Source organism: Eptatretus burgeri, chromosome 1, assembly GCF_056783735.1.
Source record: "Eptatretus burgeri isolate ZD-2024b chromosome 1, Ebu_testis_v1, whole genome shotgun sequence".
NCBI classification, from domain to species: domain Eukaryota; kingdom Metazoa; phylum Chordata; class Myxini; order Myxiniformes; family Myxinidae; genus Eptatretus; species Eptatretus burgeri.
Window position 1 is genome coordinate 40,472,805 of NC_140961.1, and position 17,917 is coordinate 40,490,721.

The 17,917-nt window shown below is 42.5% G+C and overlaps 1 protein-coding gene across 7 annotated transcripts in view; it reads right to left on the reverse strand.

Moving 5' to 3' along the window:
• The window catches only part of LOC147034316 (rho guanine nucleotide exchange factor TIAM1-like), a 162,154-nt gene that overhangs the window by 87,658 nt on the left and 56,579 nt on the right, over positions 1-17,917 (reverse strand). For 6 of the 7 annotated variants that reach the window (XM_085880582.1, XM_085880610.1, XM_085880570.1 and 3 more), the window contains 2 exons: positions 13,335-13,430; positions 11,552-11,609 (listed from right to left, as the gene is read on the reverse strand). In XM_085880582.1, the coding sequence (XP_085736708.1) occupies positions 11,552-11,609; positions 13,335-13,430 (154 nt within the window). The remainder of the gene's footprint in view (positions 1-11,551; positions 11,610-13,334; positions 13,431-17,917) is intronic. The other variant, XM_085880615.1, reaches the window with a different exon arrangement.

Genomic DNA, 17,917 nt, shown 5'->3' on the forward strand with positions numbered 1-17,917 from the left:
CACACACACACGCACGCACGCACGCACGCACGCACGCACGCACACAGTATATTCGGGATTCATGCAACTGTTGAATGTGTCCCGATTTCTCCCGCTTGTGGTTGATCTGAAATAGCGTTCTCGAGGCGATTGGTCCGAGGTTGTAATTATAATGGTAGCCCACATAATGCGCAATGCGGCATTGGTTTGCTCAGCCAATTAATTAACCGCCACATCGTCACCGGCACAGTTCCCTATCTGCCTCGTTCATCTCATTGGTACGGTAAACCAACTTTGGACGTGAAGATCCGGCCAGAATTGAGTGTTGCAGATGGCGTCCGTGGTCTCTCGAAGACACGCCGCCCTCTCGGAGTTATCCAGAGGTGACGTCTAACAATATATTAAATAAAAGGAACAAGGGCAAGAAAGCGGTGGAATCCAAATCTCTCAACATCATTGGCATCTCCCTCAATAAGGCCAAAAAATAGAGCCTCTTTCGCTTGCATCACAGACAGAAGGGTTAACCACCTCTCCCCAAGTCTTGCTCGTTCTGCTCTCACAGACAACTGACCTTCCCTTGCTCCTCCAATAACGACATGCTCTTGTAGTACCACCCTCCTGGTTAGACTCTCAAAAGCTTAATGCCAACTCCAACTCTTCTGTTCCTCCATTTTTACTGTTTGTGGAACTATCTTGGCTTCCAGAGCCTGTTCCCCTTCACTCTTCCCGACAAAGGCTTCAAGTTTATGGTAGTACACTGTGACCTCCTGTGATCCTTCATCCTTACCTACGATCCTTTCCAAACCAATGACGACCTCTACCTACCCACCCATGCCTGCACACCCCAATACATTGCAGTTCAGCCTGTAAACCATACAAGAAATACCAATTTAGCCAATTAACTGATATGTACCAGTTTAGCCTACAACCTACACATAGCGGTTTTGCTTGCAATCTGAACAAAAATACCAGTTTCGCCAATAACCAACACATACCAGGTTAGCCTATGAATCTATATCCCCTAATTTAGCCTAAAATGTAAACATACCAGTTTATATATGCTGTGGGATCCCGACATTCACAGATTCAACATTCAGGGACTCCGCGTATTTGCGGTTTATAAAGTGATCTGCTTCTACATTCTCCCTTCGGGAATTCACGGTTTTATATTTATTCATTGCGAAATTGAAGATTTTTCAAGTGTCTTGGTCAGTCGATTTTGTTACTTGGCCAAAAATTAATAATTTTGACAAGCATGTTGATCGCCTCCGTTTGGTTGTTGGTTTGTTTGTTTGTTACTTGTTGCCAAGTATGTTGGTCTGTAGCGTTTGTTTGTCTGTCTCTCTGTTTGTCTGTCTGTCTGTCTGTCACACGATTTCGGCCACAGATATCAAGCAATCGTTCTGAAACTTTTTGGTGTGTCGGTGACCAGCGAAAGACAGCAACACTTAATGACTACCTCTTCCGAATCCAGATCTGGATACAATAATTTTTTCAATTTTTTTTTTACTGATTCTTCACCACCGAGAGAAGGGACGAAAAATGATGTTGCACGGCATCTCAGAAAGTTGGAGACGTATTCAGCCGAAACTTGGTGGACAGGTCAAAAGGTCAACCCAACATAGGCTAAATGTTAAAATTGTTTCTAAAATTGTCAATAGTCATCTGATTGAATTGAAATTTGAAGACCATTTGCAAATCAGGTCGCTGAATTCAATTACCAATTATTTTTGAGATCAACATAAGCCAAGAGGTCAATTTGGGCAAAATTTTCATCCAATTGACCTGAAATTTGAAGAACATTTGCACATCGGGTCACTTAATTCAACCACCTACTAATTTTAAGGTAAAATAGGCCAAAAGATCAAGATAGGCCATATTTTGATCACATTTCTATTTTGATATCGTGCCACATGGACTATCGCGTGATTATTTTTAGATACAATGTTGAGGTTCGTATAAGAGCGAAAACACATAAAGTATAACAAGGGGAGCAGGAGAGAAGAGGAGCGGGAGAGGGAAGCACAAAACAGTGGGGAACAGAAACATGAGATCTGTGGAAGGGAGAGGGATGGGGTGGGTTACATGGGGTCAACAAGATAAACATTACAGGGACTTTTAGGATTGAAAGAAGGTGGGTTTGGAGTGGATTAACGGGGGTAGAAAAGAACATGGTTTTGGATAGGGTAAGATAAGAAATGGTGGTTAACAGCTGTTTTGAAGACCTGGAGGGAAGAGTGGGATTGAAGAGAGTGTGGGAGTTTGTTCCAAAGGCGGGAAAAATAGGAATGAAAGAGTGAAGATGAGCAGTGATTCGTGATTTTGGTAGTTTTACCAGAAAGAGGTTGCTGGCGGACTCTGAGTGCCCTGCGGAAATATGGGAGGGAGGGACATATCTTAGAAAGAGCAGGGGGGGGCGAGGCCAGACAGGAGACGGTAGAACACAAAAAGACCACCGACCTGCCTGCGGTGAGAGAGTGGGACCCAAAGACTCAGCCTCATCGCGGGAGATACAAATGATGCTGAAAGCCTTGGTTTCCACAGTGTCAAGCCGAGAAAGGTGAGAGGGGGAGCAGCAGCCCAGATGGGCAAGCAGTACTCCATCAGGCTGGAGATTAAAGCTCTATATGGCCAGGAGCTCGGGTGCGTGAAGGAAGGACTTTGCACGACGGAGAATTCCCAGTCAGTAACTGGTTTTGGATGCCAGGTTGGAAATGTGGCTTTCCCAGGAAAGATCATGGCAGATAGTGAGATCTCGAAGCTTGAATGAAAGGACTTCTTCAAGAGAATTGTTGAGAAAGTAGATGGTGGGGGGGGGGGGGGTTCCAGACAGTCCTTTTGTAGAGAAATATCGTGAGAGTGTGAGATTTGTTCGGATTGAAAGACATGTTCCAAGTGTTGGAACAGCTTGTGATTTTATCCAGATCAGCAGAGAGTGAAGAGGCTGCCGCCTGCTGATCTGAGGAATGACAGATGGTACGACAGAGGGTGGAGTCATCAGCAAAGAGATAAAGAGAATTTTCCAGAGTCGGAGAGATCATTGATGAAAACCAGAAAAAGAACAGGGCCCAGAACGCTACCTTGAGGAACTCCAGCCTGGACAGGAAGAGGGGATGAAAGAACTCCATTTCGGGCCACACGTTGACTGCGACAGGAGAGGAAGTCTGCGAGCCATGAGTGGAGATTTCCTCTGGTATCCAAGGCTGAGAGTTTGGTGAGCAGGGCAGGATGCCAGACCGTGTCAAAAGCACGTGATACGTCTTGGGAGATGGCTCTGATTTCATGTTTGGCATAGCGTACCTCCATCCGTTGTTGGGAGAGCAGAAGCAGCAAGTGCAGGGTAGAGTGACCTGGTCTGAATCTAAATTGATGATCGGAAATCAAGCCATTGGAGAAGAGGAAGGATTTGATGTCAGACGCGATGATGGATTCCTTAACCTTGCTGATGATGCAGAGAAGGCTGATTGGTCTGTAGTTGCAGGGATCTGTTTTTGCACCTTTTTTTTTCAGGGCAGTGATGTTTGCTGATTTCCAAGCAGATGGCAGATGACCTTGAGAAAATGAGAGAACAGAGAGAGGGTGAGCAAGTGCAGCAGAGCAGGTTTTTTCGGATACAAGGGCTGATGGCATCTGGACCGGTTGCAGAATCTGAGTTGAGGTTTGACAGCAAAATCTCCACCTTGTCGGGAGAAAAGGACACAGAGTCCAGGAACGGGTGTGACTGGGTAAGGTGGGCACAGAAAGCGATGAGTTTGGGACGCAATATTTAGAAGAGAACACAGAGTTTAGGCATTCAGCCTTTTCAAGTGGAGTGTCAGCTGTGCAGTCACTTGAGATAAGGGAGGGGATGGAGGGGGAACATACACCAGAAACTGACTTAACTGGATGCCACCATGATTCGCATGAGGGAGACATGCTTGTGAGTTCAGACTTGAGATTGGAAAGATTTTGTTTCCTGGTTCTCTTGAGGATAGACACACATCTCTTCCGAGCTTTGTGGAAGGAACTGAGATTGCCTTCAGTTGGAATTGCCTTCCATTAGATGAAGGCAAGTTGTTTCAGGACAACTGCCTCGCCACATGCTTCAGTGTACCATGGGTGGGAGAAAGAGTAGGACAACTGAAGATGAGAGGGGATAAATCTGTGTATGAGGGAGAGCAAGTTTCAATGAAAGAATTCTCAGGATGAGTTGATGTCAGAGGAAGTAGAGATGAGAGACCAGTCTAGAAGTTTGATGGCTGCTTGAAGACCCTGCGAGTCGGCCGAAGTGACATGCCAGACTCGACGGCGGTGAGGTGGTTCTCTGATAACAGTCAGAGAGATGTCCACTTTGACAAGCATGTGGTCAGATGAATCGATTGGAGCGAAGGAAGAAGAGTAGATATTTTCAGGGAAATTCGTCAAAATCAGGTCCAGAAGAGATGGAGTTTCGTTGGTTGAGATCCGGTTTGAGAAGTTGATAGATTGTGTCAGTCCCAACGAGTCACAGAAGTCTTTTGCTGAAGTGCCGTGGTAGGTGAGGGAGGTTCCCACAACCAGCCAACTGGCCTGATAACAATTGAAGTCACCACATATGAGGAAGAAAGACTTGGGATGAGAGGATAGAAGTTGGTCCATGTTTTTGGCGAGCGAGGTATAAATGGAGTCATCACTGTTTGGTGGACGGTGCAACACATATGAACATGAGGTGGGAGTGGAAGGAAAACTGTAGCCAGAGGTATTCCTGGGGGTGTGGGGGAGAGAGGGCAGTGCATGGAGAGTGAGGAATTGAGTTTTTGATGAAGAGAGCAACTCCTCCACCAGGACGAGGCGCAGGTCTGTCAAACTGCAGGAGGGAGTAACCAGGGAGATATACGAGGGAGTCAGAGATGTCTCGAAGGAGGAAAGTTTCTGTAAAGCAGATTATGTCTGCTTTGTCAGTGGCAACCTGCATGGAAAGATCTGTCAGGTTTGAGCGAAGGCCCCAGATGTTTGAAGTCCACACTGTTAATGAAGAGAGAGGATGAGGCTTTGGGTGCAGGGGAGGGAGGTGGTAGTGTGAGGGCAGGAGAGGTGGAGGTAGTGAGATTGTTGACAGTTGATGGAAGATTGTGGAAGAGCACAAGGAACGTATCTTGGTGTTGTTCACACATGCAATCGTAATAAATCGTACACATAAATAATCATCGTGCAATTGATGGAACACGAACATGCTTTGCAAACTGGGATTTTTTTACAACTTTTAAGTCAGAGATGTGATTAAAGACATTACGTGAAGAATGCGAAGGCGAAGGTGAAGACGAAGAAGACGAAGAAGACGAAGAAGAGTAGTGAATTATGATACAACACAGAGAACCACACGTGTGAAAGAGGACGTTGAAACATTTTAAGAGACCTTTTGTTGTTGTTGATAAAGATTACGCAAGGTTAGAAAAAGGAAAGGTTGGAGAATAAGACCGTGAAGGTGTGTGGTGAATTCGGATCAGCTAAAGTAGAAGGAAGATGGCAGATGGCAGAATAAGGAGGAAGAAGAGTTTGTACAGGAAATGACGTGGTTACGTTACGTGGGGTATAAGGTGAGGAGGAAAAAGGGTTTTTTGTTGTTGTATTTTTTTATATTTTAAGACACGAGTACGTGCCCGTAAAAATAAATAAATAAATAAATAAATAAACCAATGTCACCCGCAGGGTGACCCGTATCTTGCCAAAAGGTGACCACGTGTGACTTCTTTAAGGTCACACTGAGGTGAACAGAGCTGCTATCCACCAGGAGCGACTCCTTGAGGAATATCTGCCTACGAGAGATTCCGATGAGAATCGTTCTACAGAGTAACCATGAAAAATATGCGTTTTCCTCATAACGTCACCAAATGACGTCATAATGTCTCAAGCTTGACATATCTAGAAAGCACTCATCAAGGTGTTCAATTTGAGGTACCACACGATATGGTTCCTAAAACTTGAAAATTTGACCTTGGGGTCAAATATGTTTGACCTGAGGGGCTAACCATGAAGGTCAAGGCCAATCGCCACCAAAAATTAATTAGCTGAGCGCCAGACCATGAACTATATTCCCATGAAGTTTGAAGACGATCCGATCAAAATTACTCAAAAAAAATAAGGGTTTCGTCGACTCCCCTGATTTGCGACAAAGTGACCTTGACCTTTGACCTTGACCTTCAAAATTTTATGTGCTGAAAGGGACCTCTATAGGCCTCTGATATGCGAAGTTACAAAAATTTCCAATGATAACTGTGCTCTGCAGAGTGATTTATACGTGATTACAGACAAAATATATATATATATATATATATATATATATATATATATATATATATATATATATATATATATATATATATATATATATATATATATATATATATATATATGAAGGTCAAGGCCAATCGCCACCAAAAATTAATCAGCTGAGCGCCAGACCATGAACTATATTCCCATGAAGTTTGAAGACGATCCGATCAAAATTACTCAAAAATAAGGGTTTCGTCGACTCCACTGATTTGCGACAAAGTGACCTTGACCTTTGACCTTGACCTTCAAAATTTTGTGTGCTGAAAGGGACCTCTATCTTCCTCTGATATGCGAAGTTACAAAAATTTCCAATGATAACTGTGCTCTGCAGAATTTTTTATACGTGATTACAGACAAAAAAAAAAAATAAAAATAAAAAAAAAAAACACAAGCTGACTCACATATCTTGCAAAAACTTCGTTTTGGCAAGATAATAAATATTCAAACTGCGAGCAAGAAACAACAACCACACAGGCCGTTTCTTCGCTCTCACGTGCCCGTACGTGCGTGGCCCAGAAGTTCGCATATCGCAGTTACGATTATTCGCAATTTAGTTTTAATGGCCAATTATTCAATTAGTGCCAACGTATTTTGCCTTTTCGCAATGTCGTCGCAAGGAAAAACAAAAAGAGAAGAGAAAAGAGAAAAAAAAATTTTACTTCCTGGTTAGTGCATACTAGCACTCTGATGTTAGCAAAATTTATGCACCGTCTCAAATGAAAACGATCATAACTTGGGGCATTGTGTTTATCTATAAATGCGCATAAGAAATCAAGAAATTATTAGAATACACGAAGTCATCATTATCTGGAAGCCCGTACGTTGTAACCCGTAATGGGGAACGCGGCTGAGGTTCCCTTCCCCCATCGGCCATGCCCACGCAGCAGCGTGTCTTGTCATTGGTTTGGTAAATAAATGGCCATAACTTGGGAAGCACTTGTCCGATTAATATCAAACCTTGAAAAGGCACATCCTCAGGGCCCCAGCAATATACCTGGCAAGTTTCAATGAGATCGGACCAGTAGTTTGAGGAACAGCGGTCACACACACACACACACACACACACACACACACACACACACACACACACACACACACACACACACACACACACACACACACACACACACACACACACACACACACAGCTGGAATTATAGATAGATGAAACAGAGGGTACAGTTGGGAGGGATAGAAGCGTGGAGGGGAATGTGTAGAAAATAAAAACTGATGGTAATAAGGAGAAAATACAAATAAACACGATCGTGCACATAGACAGGAAGACGGGTAGGCCTCAGAGAAACCCGTTAAGACAAGACGGATGAAAACTCACCAAATTAGCACAAGTTTTGAAACAAAACTGAACTAGGAACACACAGTAAACATGGAGGCAACAAAATAAAATCAAAACGCGACAAACAACGACCGGAAACATATCTGAGAGAGTCGGCAGAGGCCCCTGGAGAGCACCAACCGTCACTCAAAAACCAGAACCGGAAGTGAATTTAGTTAGATATCGCGTGATATTGCACGATTTAGTTTTTGCTCATCTTTTAATGACATTGTGAGGTGTTATGACGAAGAAGAACGTGTGAGGTTTTAGTTAAATAAGGCAAATGAAACACTGTAAAATGTTATTAAAAGTTATTGTTATTGTTATTAAAAGCTGTAAAATGTTATTAAAAGCTTTTAAAGTAATTAGCAAATCAATTCAATTATAAGGAATGTTAGTTCAGTGGGGAGGTAATGAGAAAGGAAGAAATAAGGAATGAACCAAGGAAGGAAGTAGGAGGCAGAATGAGTTCATGGTTTATTTCGAGCGAAAATATTTGTTTGTTCTTTTGTTTTGAAGCGAGGAGGGGGAAATATAATAAAGATGAGGAGCATGAAAGAAAACACTTGGGATAAAGCAAAATGAGTCATGTATCGTGAGAGGTTTTTGCTGATGTTCATGGAGAGGGGCTTTAAATTCAAGCACGAGATGGACGCTATCGTGGCACCTGATACGGAGGTCAACAAGGACATGCAGAACAAGGCAAAGCAGACAAAGGTCACCTCCTCCTTCACAAAGTCTGATGACCCCCAATGACCCGAAACCAGGGACATCGACGTCATCTCAATTACTTCCAACACCCTCGGTCATCATCAACATCGTCATCATCGAAAAATAAGTACAATTTTAAGTGTTTTTCGTTTTTACTGCACAATACGTACAGTATAGGTTTAGGCAAAACGTCGATACATTTTAGAGTTGGTTTCCCTGACCATATTTTTCCCATAAGGTCTTAACTTTGCACATGGTGGTTTTGCTCAATGCGGGGTTTTTCAAGAACATAACCGCCGCGAACAGGGAGGCTCTGCTGTGTTTCCACGTGATAGTCTCCCAATCTGAACAAGTTAATCTTCTTAGTTGACAATATTTTAGTCTTTTTAGCCCATCCCCCATGTAACGGGAGATGGAGTTTTGCATTTACCTGTGTCTGTGTCTGTGTGTGTGTGTTCGGGTGGGTGTGCGGGTGGGTGCCCGTCTGGGCCATAACTTTACCATTTGAGCTTTTATCTAATTTTCGACAATGCTTTATTATGAGAATATGGAGAAGACATGAAGAATTTGGTGAAGAAGTGAAAGTGTGATTCGGAAGAAGAAGAAAACAAGAATTTCTCATGAGCCGGAGGTAAGCTCTTGGAGCAGTTTCAGATTTAGCAAGCGGAAAAACAAAAAGTATGAATACAAAGCGGACGGGCTTTACATTTTCAGATGCTTTCTAGTTTCGGTTTAAATAAAGACCAGCTTTATTACTTTCCTCCTTCACTGTCTGCAGCAGATTCATCAAGTTCTCTTTACTTTCTGCCAACGTCACAGTATTGTCAGCATACCTCCGGTCGGTTGTTTTTAACCTGGGGTGCGAAAAGTCACTTCTGTTGTGCCATTTCAGCTGTATTTGTGGTTTTGCTGCAAAAATAAAGGTCTGTAATCTAATTCGAGGTCTTTATTCATAAGACCTGTCCTGTCATTGATTTTTTTTTGATAAGTTGTGCGAGAAAATATTCTGAGAACCAAAGGGGTGCGGGCACCAAAAAAAAAGGTAAAGAACCCCTGCCTTCGGTTGTTGACACATCTTCCTACAATCCTGGCTCCAGCATCATTGTCATTCAATTTAGATTTTTCATCACAAGTAGGTCACGGACACTCATCAAATTTCAGATGCACAACTAAAATGCAGGTCCACCATGATGATGCAAGAACATCTTGGAAAGCCAAGCGGTTTTTGAGATTCTGCATTGGCAAAACACGTGTTTTTTTTTTTCAGACCTCCATTTGACCTTGACCTTTAATTCAGAGAGGTATGATGTAAATCAAGCATAAATTTTACCTTGTTCTCGGCTATCTCGAGAGGGCAATTTCGTTCTCATCAGAAAAACCTTAGTCGAATTAGAGTGAAACCTGTTAAAATGTCTATAATTAGGTCATGACCTTAAAAATTATGTCAAGGTCAAAGAAAGTCAACCTGCATGCGTTTTATTCCAATTATTGATGCAAAATCTAATCCCAAAAGCCCTAGCCGGATCCAAGATATAGCTCAGACATTGGTAGGAAAAAAAAAAAAAAGAGAGAGAGAGAGAGAAAAACCTAAATGGTGGTTTAGTACGACTAGGGGGTCTGACACCTTGACTTTTAACTCGGAGAGGAATGATGTAAATCAAGCGTAAATGCGCCTTGCCCTCGGGCCAAAGCTATCAAAAGGGCAATTTTGTTCTGATCAGAAAAAACCTTCGTTGAATCTTGGTGAAAAAAAGTTTAAATATCTATAATTAGGTCATGACCTTGAAATGAGATCAAGGTTAAAAAAGGTAAGTCAACCCCTCATACTTTCTATTCGCATTATTGATGCAAAATTCCGTAACCTAACCCTAACAAACTTTGAGGTACCGTTAAAAACTGGGAGCACTAATGGTAGAAACAAACCACACAACAGCTATAAGCCCTCCTCCCCCCCCCCCCCCGATTCTAGAGGGAGAGCCTTAATAATGAGGATAACAACATGGCAGAGTCGAAAGTGTCATAGGCTAAGCAAGTGTGAAAATGTATAATAAAGGCAAAAAAGGACTGAATAAAAATGCAACTCACGATGTAAATATGCACCTACACATGACCCCTCCCCACCTACTCCTCCCCCCCACCCCACCCCCACAACATCCCCAACCACTCCAATTGGGAGCAATTGTTTCTGTTAAATAAAATCACAGCCATTTGTAAGCAAACCCATGAGGTCTCCCTCCCCCTCCCCCACCACCACCCTCACATCCCCACATCCCCACATCCACTTTGACCCCTGTAAAATCAAAAGGAAGATAATGGAAGTAATATCTACCTGATTGATTCCCAAAGGGCTACGACAAGGTATTTCTTACAGCAAGTCTTGTTTGGATCGGTTGAAATCGAAACACTTATCAGGACAGTTACCGTAACTTTGTCTCCCATTTTGACTATCGACCCCCAGTGGAATCAAAAGAAAAACACCAAACGAACATCTGTCCACTTCAATACGTAGGAGATGTGCTAAGGTATCATTTCGCCAATTCTTGTCTGGATTAGTTGAAATACAGAGGCATGGCAAGTGAAAAAGCTTAATTTTGCGAGCGATTTCTACCTTTGACCCCTGTGTAATCTTCAAGGCAACTCAATTCCAAAAGTTTGACGCACCCTTTCAAAGGCGCGTTCTTTAAAATCAGAACAGGTGATCTAAATAGAAAGTAGATTAAAAAACAAGGAGTCTGAGTGTATCAGGCTGAGATATCTCGATGCTAAATGCGTCGTCTGGATGCAATGGACAAAGGTACCCCATTGCTAAATTTGAGAAGGATCATCTCAATCAGATATGAAGGAATGATGTACGATTGCAATTGATGAAAAGTAAAGAAAGAAAAGAGAGGGAAGGGAAAAGAAAAGAGGTAAACTAATACACCTCCCCCACTCGAGCATGGGAGACATGATAATAATATAATAATAATAATAATAATAATAATAATAATAATAATAATAATAATAAACCAAAGCAAGAATAACAGTCTCCCAGCTCTACTGGATTGGAAGCCAAAACATTGAAAAAAAAAAAAACCCCCAAAAAACCTTGTACCACGAATCAAAGACAGAAATGAACATCGCGCGACGACAAGAACAAAGGGATAAAAAAAAAATGCGGATCACACTCGAAATGCCAGCGAATTCAATGGAGACAAATGCAAAATAGAGCGACAAACAATGGTTCCATCAACTTACCGAGCGGTGCGAGCAGCGTTTCATCAGATGTCAGCATGAGCTCCATATCCTCGCGAAGCTGAAATCAGAGTGAAACAAATCCCAGATGAAGCTTTTGTTAACAAGGAGCTCGAGAAAGAGCTCATGTTCGACACCGCATCACAAATACAGGTTCAGAAAAGGCAGACATTTGTACGCGGGTCTACAGGGACAGATAAGAAAACGTCTCAATCGGCTCTTTGCACGGCCCGCTTGGTCCTCCCAACTGAACAACTTCCTTACGATTGCTGCAAGCCAAGGTTCCATTCCCATGTTCCATGTTTACTTTTCCATTGTCTACTAATTGATGACAAATTGATCTTGTCTACACGGACAAGATGACTCAACAGACTTCGACACTGCACTGAAAAAGGACATTATTGTTACAAAGAATGAATAGACAGAAATTTGGCCTTTGGTACGATCATCAAACAAAATCCAGTGAAATGGTTGACCCTCTGCCGCAAGAGAGGGCTGGCAGGAAATCCGAGAGGTATGCACGCGCGCGTTTGAGCCGTCGAGCCTGGGTTCAAACGTCGACCCAGCTACAACCTCTCACCCTGGTTTTTTTTTAATGCAGGGTGACACATTGACATGTGCATCATCCATCGATTCGGTGGTTAAGCTGGAGGACCTGTCTGCCAGCACTGGCAGTTGATGGACGTTAAAAATCCATCTGTATAATTCGCAAGGAGTGGGCGAGTCATCGTCGGTACCCTGCACAAATTAGAAATTCCTGGCAATGGCAGCACGAACGCTTCGTTGAGAGTGTGGTATATTGATGATGATGTGCAGGAAGAAGATACATTCAAAGCTTTGAGCGCAGTTGTGGGCATCAGAACAATAAACTAAACTTATCGTGTTCGAACGATTATGTCGGATGAAGATACAGAGAATGACATCAACACAAAGGCCCAAAAAGGCCCTCGACCTGGGAGGCTATTTTGGCTCCCAAAATATACTGCCGTTTCGACGTTAATAAAGACAACACAAGTATTGTTATGTCCAGCCGTAATTCCTTTACTGCGTGGTCTTGTAATCACATGAAGAGGGTTGGAATTATTCATGCCTGCGGTATTGTACTTATCGAGAGAGGCAGACAGAGAGGGGGCGGACGCACGCACGCACACACGCACACACACCTCTAACTTTCTTGCTCACCTGTTTTGTTTTGATTATTTTTTACAGCTTTTTATCATGAAGGCAAAAATATTTCTCGGTTTCCAAAAACAAAAACAAAAAAAAACCAGTTTCGCTACGCAACAAAAGAAATAAATAATTCGATACAAGAACAAGAGGGTAGAAACGGGAAGCAAAATGTGGTGGCAGCGAACGAGAGAAGATTGTTCTTTTTGGCAGGATATCCACGGACAAAGTTTTGTCTCTTTGTCCAACGATGACAATTAAAGACAAGATATCCAGAAGTTGAGGAATGGAGAGGGAGGGGTGGTGAGAAACAGTGGTTGGGGTGGGGAAGGGGGGGGGGGTTGGCGATCCATCGACATAATACATACAAAGATTCGAGAGTTGGGATTGAGAAATTCAAGGCAAGGAGTTAGACGAGGAAGGAAAAAGTAAAGAGAAGGGTCGGGAGTAAAAGGAAACGGATGGTAAGTGGAGGAGTGAAGGAATGCAAGTTTGTAATTCCATTTTTGTGAATATAATAATTTAATGATTCTCATAACGAAAAGAAACGGGGGTTGGCAGTTATTGAGGATAGCAAACTGAGCAAGAGACAATAACAGAATGAACAAATTGAGCTTACTTGCTGAAGCAGTTGCTCAGCTTTGTTAGGAAGGTACTTGAGGCCATCGGATGAACGCATGCAGAGCACGTAATTGCTTGGCTGCAAATCCTGAGCCTAGATTGAAAGAGTTGGGGGGGGGGGGGGAGGGAAGCTCAGTCCAAGGTCTCATCACTACATCAGCATGCCCAGGGAGGTGGAGGGGGGGGGGACGAGAAGAATGGGAGTAAAAAGGGGGGCAAGGAACAATTCTACATGTGCGCTATAATAGATCATATTGTTTAGTCCAGAAAGATCCCCAAACAGCACCAAAAAGGAAATGGTGTGCTGACTTATGAGCTGGTATTGAAGAGGTTAAAACAAGTTATAACAAAATTAATGACGCACTGGAGCACATGTCCATGAAACATTGCTCAACAATGTCGATGGAAAGGCTGAGAAGCAAACAAGAGAGACGGATATGAGGAACGAGAGAGACAGACCTAAAAAAAAAAAAGACCAAATGAGCTATTCAATTCGATAGTGATCGATTCCAAGGTAAAAGCATAACAAACGTGCCAATGCGTACTAATCTGTAAGGTCATCTGACAGGACAGTACAAAGGTGTCGAACTTGCCATTGAGGCGTCTCGTCTGGGCTTGAATCTCGACAAGCTATAAACGGTCATCCTGGTGTTTCGCAAGCAGGGCAATGCATCAATGTGTGTGCCGTCTACCCGATGGACATCAAGCGGTGTGTCCCCTCCACTAGTATCAGTTGGTGGATGTTAAATATCTCACGGTGTCGTTCACAAAGAGTCGGTAAGTTATCACCAAAATCTTGAACAAATGTCAAATTCCTGTGCCTTCAGTCAACCGTCAAGCTTGTCTTGCCTGATCATGAAAGACTTACACCAAAAACCTTCTCCGCACCGAGCCCATAAGAATGTGGGAATAATTGGCATCATTAAACAAGAAGTAAACTAGAAGGGCACTCGGTTGAGCGCATACCTCCACCAGGCTGATTCGTTGATGTTTTCTATCCCACTGATAGGCCGGATCTGGATTCGGACCTGAACTAAAATTTAATCAGCTTGTTCTTGTCACTTGACCAACTCATCCACCAAGTTTCATCCTAATCCGTCTACAACTTTGAGATATCATGATACATATTGTTTTTGGGCCCCATCTCTCAATGGTGAAAAATCACTGAAAAATATTCTCGGATCTTCACCAAAATCTAATCATTTCATTGGTGTCACATACCCAAGCTCTCCACCAAATTTCGTCTGAATCTGTCTGCAACTTTTTGAGATATCTTGTTCACAACAGACAAACAAACAAAAAAGAAAAAGACGTCGTGCAGGGCACGATACTGGCAAAATCCACTCCCCTCTCCAAAGGTTGCCATGGATACATCAAATTGTCAATTTCATCAAGATGAAAATTGACAATCTTAGTCAAAGCTCAGGTCAATCGGATGAAAATTGATTATTTTTTAGATCGAAATTGATGATTTTATAAATTTTATCTAGAGTTGACATTTGACCTTTTGACCTCAAAAAGAGTTGGTTTCCCAATTCAGTAATGTACTATGCAACAGCTGATTAATTACAAGTCAATCGGATGAAAATTGATGATTTTTTAGATTGAAATTGATGATTTTATAAATTCGATCTCGAGTTGACATTTGACCTTTTGACCTCAACCAAATTCAGTGATGCACCAAGCAATTGCTGCTTAATTTCCAAGTTAATCAGATGAAAATTGATAGATTTTTCAGATGAAATTTGATGATTTTTGGAAGCTTGACCTTGAGTTGACATTTGACCTCAAAAATAGTTGGTTTCCAAATTCAGTAATGTACTATGTAATAGCTGTTTAATTACAAGTCAATCGGATGAAAATTGATTGTTTTTTTGATTGAAATTGATGATTTTATAAATTCGATCTCGAGTTGACATTTGACCTTTTGACCTCAACCAAATTCAGTGATGCACCGAGCAATTGCTGCTTAATTTCCAGGTTAATCAGATGAAAATTGATAGATTTTTCAGATGAAATTTGATGATTTTTGGAAGCTTGACCTTGAGTTGACATTTGACCTCAAAAATAGTTGGTTTCCAAATTCAGTAATGTACTATGTAATAGCTGTTTAATCACAAGTCAATCAGATGAAAATTGAGGATTTTTCAGATAAATATTGATTTTAGAAGTTTGAACTTGAGTTGACCTTTGACCTTTTGACATCAAATAGTTGGTTTCCCAATTCAGTGACGCAATATGCAAATCCTGTTCAAATTTCAAGTCAGTCGGATGAAAAAAATGACGATTTTCTGAAATTTGACCTCAAGATGACGTTTGACCTCAAAATCAATAGGCTTCTCAGTTGAGACTTCCTCTGCAACTTTGTGAAGTTTCATGATGATCGGTTTAGAATTGCGACCTGTCGACGATAAATAGACAGACAGACAATAACAAAAAAAAAATCTGAGGTCGGATCTTCACCAAAATCGAATCAATTAATTATTGTCACACACCCAACGTGCCCACCAAGTTTCGTCCCGATCCGTCCACATCTTGAGCTATTGCGCTAAATATCCTATCTGCCACGATCTCTCAATGGTGAAGAATCACTTAAAAGTTTCTAGTATCTGGATCTGGATCTTCACCCAAATCTAATCAATTAATCCTTGTCACACACCGAACGTGTCCACCAAATATTGTCCGAATCCGTCCATAACTTTTTGAAATATCCTGTTCACAGACAGACAGACAGACAGACAGGGGTGAAAACATAACCTCCGACCACCTGAAGGTGCAGGAGGGTTACAAATATCTGCACAAAGACAAGTTTGAATAACGGATTGGGGAGCAACGAGGCACAACATAAGGGAGAGTCAAAAAGTCGACCTCTCTCTCTCCGTCACCTTTTTGCAACAATGAAGAAATGGTGGTACACCAGTGATACTCAGCACAGATGTTCGTCCATTACAGCACACAAGGTATCCAAACCATATCACACGTTCTTCCCAGTAGGGGGGGGTGAGATTTCTGATGACATTGGAATACACGTCACGTCTTGCCCCCCCCCCCCCCAACCCCATACAAGCATATCAAAACTGTGCAATGTACAGGCCTCACCAGGAATAGCAAACACTATTACGAATGTCAATTGTAACGCTCATGGTTATTATAGCTAATGCGACTGTACATGCACGAATCCAAGCGGACGTCGTGGAAAAAGGGCAGCCGAACTGAATTATTGATCCAAAATCATCACCACCGAACACCACGGTGATCGATTCAAAGCAGAATGAGGGGTCGCGTTGGAACAGCTGCGACTGAGCTTGCAATTAGCCGGTGTAGATGAGAACAAAAAAATAACTGTCATAGAGAACAGCAGGTGCCGAGTTGTGGCTTTCTGACAAAGTACGAACGACGGAAAAGATTTTTGGGTCGATCACCCCTGGCAAGATGAGGAACAGCAATCAACTGGAAAGTTTGGACAAAATGAAAACTAAATGAAAATCGTGCGATGAGGTTGCCCAAAAGAGGTTGCGTGCATGCGTACGTGGGTGCGTGAGTGCGTGCATGCGCAAGCTGCATAAGTGCCCCTTTTAAAGACCAGAAAATGCTGATAAATATATATATATATATATATATATATATATATATGTAGACATGTCAAACTTGAGCAAATGTGCTCAAAGCACTCCATGGAAGTAGAACATGATCGCTTCCTTGGGTGGACAACAGTGAAGTACAAAGAGAACATCCTTTAATGAACAATTATACAAGTGCTGGACAAGTCCATCGCTCTGACATGTTGCCGACAGGTACGAAACGAGCACGTTGTTGGCAATGCATGTGCGTGCTTACGCAACGCATCGACAATTTTAGGACAATCCCCTCCCAATGGAGGAAAAGCCATGGATTCGTGAACAAAAAGTTTGGACATCAAATTACACTTTAATCGCTTTACTAAATGGATAGATATCGCATGGAGTTTGGAGGGTGCAACATTTCCACCCACACATCCATTCATTTCAGAGGATTTTGCAGCATTGGAAGAAAATGCAAAACTGGCAAAGATCAAACGTGTCTTTGCGGAGAAGCTTAGGCGTATATGAGGAGGACATTCACAGCCCAGAATACGGAGGCCACAACCACATCTCAGCACTCCCAGACGCTGCACGTTGTTCTGACGTTACAGAACTGGCCCCAGGGGATGAATTTGGCCGAGGCATCAGCACGCAATGGATTACCTTTTTCAAAAGATACAATGGGATCAATCGTGTCCACATCCTCAAAGCAGATGCCCCCCCCCCCCGCATCCGAAGGGCAGCGTGCTCAGGGATGCAAGACCACGTGCAGTGGCATTATCAGAGCGGCGGCTTGTAGTTATGTTTGATCCCATCGGGGATTAAACTCAGAACAGACAACTATTGGTCTGCAGGCCAAATTTTTACTTCTTCATATATGATTCACCCTGAGTCACTCACAGTATGTGATGGCAAGTAATAACAAGTTTAAAGACATTATTTGCTTGAACTCAAACTGAAAGTCGTGCAAAACAGTGATCCCCAGCTTGTCGCCTCCACCCCCCCCATCCCATGCCGACCC